At 45.1% G+C, this 8,898-nt stretch overlaps 1 protein-coding gene across 3 annotated transcripts in view; it reads right to left on the bottom strand.

Annotated features, from left to right (window-relative positions):
- Positions 1-632: 632 nt before the first annotated feature.
- HTR4 (5-hydroxytryptamine receptor 4) overlaps positions 633-8,898 on the bottom strand; it is a 360,697-nt gene continuing 352,431 nt past the window's right edge. For 2 of the 3 annotated variants that reach the window (XM_060240604.1, XM_060240603.1), the window contains one exon: positions 634-947. In XM_060240604.1, the coding sequence (XP_060096587.1) occupies positions 860-947 (88 nt within the window). In that variant the 3' untranslated portion in view covers positions 634-859. Of the gene's footprint in view, positions 948-8,898 lie in introns of all 3 variants that reach the window. The other variant, XM_060240605.1, reaches the window with a different exon arrangement.

Genomic DNA, 8,898 nt, shown 5'->3' with positions numbered 1-8,898 from the left:
GAACTAGACTTAGGGAGCTATATATGAACTACTGTTTTCTTACATCTCCTGCCTCTTGAGCAACTTTTTCTTCAGACCATTAGTACACAAAGTTTATCCAAGTATAGACCCCGGTGACAAGCTGCGGAGTGTAAAAGCTGCATATTATTAATGATTTTTTTTGTATGTTGCCTAATAATCATATCACTCACAATGGAACAATTTGGGGGGAGCTGCAGAACTTCACAGACTGTCCCTCCGCATCATAGTTAATTCTATTTCTATGGACCACATTCAGCTCTCTTTCAGCTATCTTTGCTCCTTAACTTGGCTAGGAAACATACTGAGAGAAAAGAGAGTTCCTTCTGTGGCTGCACAGAAGTGGGTTTCTTAAGTAAAAGCTCAATTACAATTGAAAATAGCTAAGAATGATCTCTTTGTCTCTATTTTTGGCAAAGCAAAAAGTGTGATTTGATATTATCACTTTGTATCAAATTGACACCTAGGAAAAAAAATCATCTTGTTGCTGCAAAACAAGAAAGTTGGTGTCTGTGTGTATGTGCTGTATGTGCACACACAAATTTAATAACTGGAGCAAGCGTAGGACCCAGTGTATGCGTTATTACTGTTTGCTTATCAACTCCAAATACTGTGACTTTCCAGGTATCATTAATGCTTCAGCAGCAACATCTTCTTTCTCCACCGCCAACTGTGCCCCCTCTTTCTTGTCGGCAAGCACCCCTTTGCTTTCAGGTGCCCATGCCAAAGCTGTACAGCAGAGCACTGTAGAAATCCAGCAAACATTGATCTGGCAGTAACTTCCTGGAGCATGATGATCTTTTGACAGTCCTGAAGGGTGGATCGTGTTATGGATCCTGAGTCAGAAGCAGGACTCTTGGGATTCTGGGTCATTGTGGATTGGAAGCTTGTCATGTTCCTGGTGATGCCCGTTGTGCAAGACCGTGTACCTAAAGAAAGGTGGGGAAACTGAATTAGAAAAATGGAAAGAAATATCTTGAGGATCCTTTCTGAAATGCTCCACAGTTTCTCTAGATCCATGTGGGGAGGGACGGTGGCTCAGTGGTAGAGCATCTGCTTGGGAAGCAGAAGGTCCCAGGTTCAATCCCTGGCATCTCCAAAAAAGGGTCCAGGCAAATAGGTGTGAAAAACCTCAGCTTGAGACCCCGGAGAGCCGCTGCCAGTCTGAGAAGACAATACTGACTTGGATGGACCAAAGGTCTGATTCAGTATAAGGCAGCTTCATATATTCATATTCATGTGCTTTACAGTCATAAATCATGTAGGGCAGGGGTGTCAAACATGCAGCCCAGGGGCCGAATCAGGCCCCTGGGGGGCTCCCATCAGGCCCCAAGCAACTGGCTGCCATCTGCTTCTTCATCCCTCTCTCTTGCTTTCTTCAGCATCACAGCTTGCTCTGCCAGGCTTGCTCAATTGCAGGAGCTATAGAGCAAACCCTATATTTTCTCCATTGGCTGAGACTCCCCCCCCCCTTTTGGGAGAAAGGGGGGGGGGGAGGAATAGCTTGCTTTGCCAGGCTCTCTCAATCACACAGTAGAGCTACTGTACTGAGCCACGCCTCTCTTCCTTCCATTGGTTGAGGTTCCTTCCCCTCCTTGTCCTCTGGAGAAGGAAGGAAAGAGCCAGAGCTTCCTTTCCCAGTTTTCTGGATCACATAGGAAAGATACAAAGGAAGTACCTTTAAGACCAACAAGTGTTAATGTTTTAAGCTTCTTTTATTTTAAGCTTTAAAAAAATGTTTGTGCTTGCCTGTGCCCTTTATAAAGTTTATATCTCTGCTACCTGGCATTGCGCTTTATGATACACATGGCCTGGTCCAACAAGATCTCATTTATGTCAGATCTGGCCCTCATAACAAATGAGTCTGACACCCCTGATGTAAGGGGTGAGGTGAATTGCCATTTAAGTCAAGCCCACAACTATTACCATTTTACTGTTGCTATTTGAGTTAGTAGGAGCAAAACAACTAAAACAGAGTGCTAAAGGATTTTATTAACAGATACTACCAAGATCTTTTTACATTTGCAAACATGCTGTAGAATTGACATTCCTTGGGAATAATCATGATGGACCCCACCTATGAACATGGCAGTGTCGTTTAAGACCTCTTTGCATAATTAAGCCTTTTGTGCAAAAACTGTGCAACCTCATAGGAATCAGATAGGTGCCAGTGCTTCCAGAGACTTAGCAATGGTTCATGTTCAACGTTTATGGACACTCTCTGTGTGATTAAACTGTATATAAGTTTGAAGTAAAGTCCCAAATGATGCTGGCTCTGTAATCTTACATGACTACATTTTCCGAGGGTACAAAGATACCAAAGCCGAAAGGACGCTCAGCTGTGGATGTCTCTGATGGTGAAAGGAAAGTCCAATGCTGCAAAGAACAATACTGCATTGGAACATGGAATGTAAGATGTATGAATCAAGGTAAGCTGGATGTAGTCAAACAAGAGATTTTGATTACACCTGTCTTTTGCATTTTTAATAATATCACCCATGATGAATTGCTCTGCATAATACCTGTTGCCCAAAGTTCTCTGTCCCTGTAATTGATTTAGGACCAAAAAGAGAGAGCAAATAATCCTCTGTTCTAAGGAATCAGGGTTACATTTAACAACTGCTTGGGAACCCAAGACTATGGTACTTTAATAGATGTGTTTGCCTTGAAATAAACCTTCTGCCATCTGTTCAGCTCTATAATTACAAATGCAAACAACATAATTCACAATTGCATCATAAAAACACAAAGCAGAAAGATTAATGCGGCTGTATGTTAGTTATTGCAAGGAGTAAAGCATCTGTTCAGTTTTTCTTCTCATTTTAGGCACAGGTGGGAAGCTGTCCTCTCGGGAACAACCGCTGTTTTTATGGCCAATAGTAACTCTACGGCCTGCCAAGAGTTCATTACAGTAGGTGTACATAGTTGCTATACAGAAATGAAAGGCAGCTGACATGACTCAAAACTTACCTGCAAGCTGGTCTGCAAGAACAATAATCTAAAAGAATGGTGTCTTTCATCCGAACCTATTAAATACTACAAGGCAGTGAGGAAACTCTCGAGTTCCCCAGAACTCTTCTTCAGGTCAGTAACAAACATCAAAAAGGGGGACAAAACAAAGAAAGATCAAAAAGAGGAAGGGAGAACAAAAGGTGTTTCAGGCCATAGCGGGAAAGTCTCATTGCAGTTTATAACGAGATAGGGCATGTGTTATGAAGGTTTTAATTGGGCTAAGACATGCACGGTGCAGAAGAGCTGTAGTTGCACCAAGGATAGTGGACCATAATAGAAACTGTCTCCATTTCAAAATGCATAAACTGGTAGGCATTCATGCTGTTGCCAGTGCTAACTGTAACACGCAGTTTCCTTGTAATGCCGGAGTCAATACTAATGTCATAATCTTTATACTAGCAAAGCTGAATTTTAATTTTATATGCTGCAGTAAGTATAAAAGCTAAGATGGATAGTAACCCTTATTAGCTTCATAGCTAGCCTTACCAGGGGCCCACTAATGGAAGGCAAACTCCCGTTAACTTTTTTCATGATGCCTGCTGATGCTTACCTGGTTATTGGGCAGAAGCAAGCTGACAAAATGGAGGGTGATTCTTATTGCCACGTGTTGATGTCACTTCTGGAGTGACCTGGAAATTTATTTTATTATTTTATTGAATAGGCTTATATTCTGTCTTTTCCCGTAAATGCCTGCATCACACCGGGGTGACATTTTAGCATTCACCCAGAGTTTCTGGATGAGTACTGGAGTGTAACCCTGGTGCAATGCCAACCTTTACAGGTCATGTTTGAAGTGACAGTATTGCACAGTGACAAAAACTGTCGTCCCCCCCACAATAAGTACCCACCTTCCCCTATCTCCCACCAACTGCCAGACCCTATCCATAGCTACCCTCTCATGGATTGCTGCCTTGATGTGGTGAGAGGGCTTGCGTGGTTCAGTGTGAGGCTGTGGGTTATGCCATGCAGGGCCACCCAAGATGGACAGGCCACAACTGAGAACCCAGACAAAATGTGATCCACTGGAGAAGGAAATGGCAAACCACTCCAGTATCCTTGCCAAGAAAACCCCATGGACAGTGACAAAAGGCTAAAAAATATGGTGCTGGAAGATGAGCCCCTCAGGTCAGAAGATGCCCAATATGCTACTGGGGAAGAGCGGAGGGCAAGTCCAAGTAACCACAGAAAGAATGAAGCGGCTGGGCCAAAGCCGAAAGGATGCTCAGCTGTGGATGTCTCTGATGGTGAAAGGAAAGTCCAATGCTGCAAAGAACAATACTGCATTGGAACATGGAATGTAAGATCTATGAATCAAGGTAAGCTGGATGTAGTCAAACAAGAGATGGCAAGACTGAACAATGACATCTTGGGAATCAGTGAACTAAAGTGGACGGGAATGGGTGAATTTAACTCAGAGGATCACTACATCTATTATTGTGGGCAAGAGTCCCATAGAAGAAATGGTGTGGCCTTTATAGTTAACAAGAGAATGAGGAAGGCAGTAATGGGAAACAATCTCAAAAATGACAGAATGATCTCGGTTCGTATCCAAGGCAAACCATTCAATATCACAGTAATCCAAGTCCACTGATGCAGAAGAGGCTGAAGTGGACCAGTTTTATGAAGTTCTACAACACCTTCTAGAATTAACACCAAAAAAAGATGTCCTCCTCATCATAGGGGACTGGAATGCCAAAGTAGGAAGTCAAAAGGTAACCAGAACAACTGACAAGCTTGGCCTTGAAAAACAAAATGAAGCTAAGCAAAGGCTAACAGAGTTTTGTCAAGAGAACAAACTGGTCATAGCAAACACCCAACAACCTGAAAGGTGACTCTACACATGGACATCACCTGATGGGCAACACAGAAATCAGATTGATTATATACTCTGCAGTCAAAGATGGAGAAGCTCCTTACGGTCAGCAAAAACAAGACTTGGTGCTGACTGCGGCTCAGATCATGAGCTACTCATTGAAAAATTCAGGCTTAAACTGAAGAAAACTGGGGATGCCATTAGGCTATTCAGGTTTGACCTTGATCACATCCCTTATGAATATACAGTGGAGATGAAGAATAGGTTTAAGGAACTAGAGTTCATAGACAGAGTGTCGGAAGAACTATGGATGGAGGTTCATGACATTGTACAGAAGGCAGCAATCAGCACCATCCCAAAGAAAAAGAAATGCAAGAAAGCAAAGTGGCTGTCTGACGAGGCTTTACAAATAGCTGAGGAAAGAAGGAAAGCGAAAGGCAAAGGTGAAAAGGAAAGATTCACTTAACTGAATGCAGATTTTCATAGAACAGCAAGGAGAGATAAGGAGGCCTTCCTGAAGGAACAATGCAAAGCAATAGAGGAAAATAACAGAATGGGAAGGACAAGAGATCTCTTCAAGAAAATTGGAGAAATCAAGGGAACGTTTCGTGCAAAGATGGCCATGATAAAGGACAAAAACTGTAGAGACCTAACAGAAGCAGAAGAGATCAGGAAGAGGTGGCAAGAATGCACAGAAGAATTATACAAGAAGGATCTCTATGTCCTTGACAACCATGACGGTGAAATCGCTGACCTCGAGCCACACATCCTGGAATGTGAAGTCAAATGGGCCTTAGAAAGCATTACTAACATCAAAGCAAGCGGAGATGACGGTATCCCAGTTGAGCTATTAAAAGTCCTAAAAGATGATGCTGTTAAAGTGATGCACACATTAAGTCAACAAATTTGGAAAATGCAACAGTGACCACAGGATTGGAAAAGATCAGTTTATATTCCAATCCCAAAGAAGGGAAATGCCAAGGAATGTTCACACTATCGCACCACTGCACTCATTTCACATGACAGCAAGGTCATGTTAAAGATCCTACAAGCTAGGCTTCAGCAGTATGTAGATCAGGAACCACAGAAGTTCAAGCTGGGTTTCGGAGAGGTAGAGGAACTAGAGATCAAATTGCCAACATTCAATGGATTATGGAGAAAGCATGGGAGTATCAGAAAAACGTCTATTTCTGTTTCATTGACTATGCTAAAGCCTTTGATTGTGTGGATCACGATAAACTGTGGCAAGTCCTTAAAGAGATGGGAGTACCAGACTACCTCACATGTCTCCTGAGAAACCTGTATAAGGGTCAAGAAGCAACTGTCAGAATGAGATATGGAACAACTGATTGGTTTAGAATGGGAAAAGGAGTTCAACAAGGATGTATACTGACACCCTGCTTATTTAATTTATATGCAGAGTACATCACGCGGAATGCTGGCCTGGATGAAGCAGAAGTCGGAATTAAGATTGCCGGGAAAAACATCAACAACCTCAGATATATGCAGGTGATACCACTCTAATAGCAGAAAGTGAAGAGGCCCTAAAGAACCTCTTGTTGAGGGTGAAAGAGGAGAGCACAGAAGTAGGCTTGAAACTCAACATCAAAAAAACTAAGATCATGGCATCTGGGCCCATCACACCTTGGCAAATAGAAGAGGAAGACATGGAAGACATGGAAGTCAGTTTAAGCCTGAATTTTTCAATGAGTAGCTCATGATCTGAGCCGCAGTCAGCACCAAGTCTTGTTTTTGCTGACCGTAAGGAGCTTCTCCATCTTTGACTGCAGAGTATATAATCAATCTGATTTCTGTGTTGCCCATCAGGTGATGTCCATGTGTAGAGTCACCTTTCAGGTTGTTGGGTGTTTGCTATGACCAGTTTGTTCTCTTGACAAAACTCTGTTAGCCTTTGCTTAGCTTCATTTTGTTTTTCAAGGCCAAGCTTGTCAGTTGGGATCCAAGATCACTGCAGATGGTGACTGTAGACATGAAATTAAAAGATGTTTGCTCCTTGGGAGGACAGCTATGGCGAACCTGGGCAGTATAATAAAAAGCAGAGACATCACCCTGCCAACAAAAGTCCGTATAGTTAAAGCGATGGTATTCCCAGTAGTAATGTATGGCTGTGAGAGGTGGACTATAACAGTGATGGCTAACCTTTTCAGCTTGGTGTGTCGAAAATCGGGAAAAAGTGTAGTCTTCCTCGGGTCGCGTGTCACTTCACCGTGTCACTTCAAGAAATATCAATAATTTGATGATATTTGCAGCCCCAATAAAGAAAGAGGGTTGCCAAGTCCAATTCAAGAAATATCTGGGGGCTTTGGGGGCGGAGCCAGGAGACTCTGGGGGTGGAGCCAGGAGACATTGGGGTGGAGCCAGGAACAAGGGTGTGACAAGCATAATTGAACTCCAAGGGAGTTCTGGCCATCACATATAAAGGGACAGCACACCTTTTAAAATGCCTTTCTTCCATAGGAAATAATGAAGGATAGAGGCACCATCTTTTGGGGCTCATAGAATTGGGCCCCCTGGTCCAATCGTTTTGAAACTTGGGGGGGTATTTTGGGGAGAGGGGGATCCCCTGCCCCCACCTGGGGATTGGTAACCCTGCGGGAAAGGGTGTATCTTTTTTTCTTCCTGCCTTTTCTCCTCCAGCGCTTGCCAAGGGAAGCCAAGGGGGGCGACCCAATGCTCCCCTCCCCTTGCTCATTTGCAACCCACACACAGCCCCCATCGTCCACCCCCTTCCTCCTCTTCCAAGCTGAAAAGGGCAGCTTGTCCTTTAAATCTGAAACCCCGCCTCCGGCAGGGGGCCATGAGAAAGAGCGAGAGAGCAAAGTGAGAAAGATCATGTTGGTTGCAAAAAAAAAACAGGACCGGGTGGAGGAGGAGGAGGGGGGGCAGCCCCACAACAGGCCCAAGAGCGACGCCCCCTCGGGCATTGCACCCCACACACACTGCTGCAATGCCATCTCTGCCTCCCCCCCTCAGCCGCTCCGTGCAAACAAACGGAAAAACCCACGCCTGCCTTGCTCCTGCATTTGCAAAGCTCCGGCATTGCAAAGGCGCAACCCGCCGAGGAGGGCACTTCTTTCTCCCCCCTGCCTCTTTTTTTGCAATGCTCTTTTTTTCTTTCTTGCTGTACCCACCTATTTCCTCAGGCCCCGGGGAGGGCGGGAAAAGGGGGTTGCAAAGCTCGGCCCTGTTGCGAGGAGGAGGAGGCGCGTTTGGCTGCCTCTGCTTTGGGTGGGGGACAGGTTGCGCCAGGAGGCTGTCTCCTCCCACCCCCAGGTCAAGGCGAGGCGCTGGCAGCGTCGGCCAACCTTCCCTCCCACCCCCAACCTTCCCTCCCACCCCCACCCCCGGCCTGGAGCCGGGGAAAGAGGCAGCGGCGGCCCGCTGCGCTGCTGCCGCCTCTTCTCGCCTTCACCTTAGCAGCTGCTGCTCCTTCGAGACGGGCTCAGCAGCCTCCGAAGGACTCGCGGCTCGCCACGCTCCTTGGTTTCCAGTGTGTCAGCCAAATTGCCTCGCGTGTCACCAGTGACACGCGTGTCATAGGTTCGCCATCATGGGACTATAAGGAAGAATGAGCACAGAAGAATAGATGCTTTTGAGCTGTGGTGCTGGAGAAGACTCTTGAGAGTCGCTTGGACTGCAAGAAGATCAAATCAGTCAGTCCTAAGGGAAATCAACCCAGACTGTTCCCTGGAAGGTCAGATGCTGAAGCTAACGCTCAAATACTTTGGCCATCAAATGAGAAGGGAGCACTCACTGGAGGAGATTCTGATGCTGGGAAAGACAGAAGGCAAAAGAAAAAGGGGATGGCAAAAGATGAGATGTCTGGACAGCATTACTGATGCAACTAACATGAATTTGAGCAGACTTCAGAGGATGGTGGAAGACAGGAGGGCCTGGCGTGACTTTGTCCATGGGATTGCAAAGAGTTGGACTCGGCTGTGCGACTGATCAACAACAACAAAATCCATAGCTATAAAAGTCATTGAATAAGAGGCAGATCTATATCACACAGAAAGTGCTGCCCCTTGTTAAGC

Source organism: Heteronotia binoei, chromosome 5 (genome assembly GCF_032191835.1).
Source record: "Heteronotia binoei isolate CCM8104 ecotype False Entrance Well chromosome 5, APGP_CSIRO_Hbin_v1, whole genome shotgun sequence".
In the NCBI taxonomy this organism is placed as follows: domain Eukaryota; kingdom Metazoa; phylum Chordata; class Lepidosauria; order Squamata; family Gekkonidae; genus Heteronotia; species Heteronotia binoei.
Note: the sequence above shows the minus strand (reverse complement) of the source record. Positions and strands in the feature narration are given on the sequence as shown.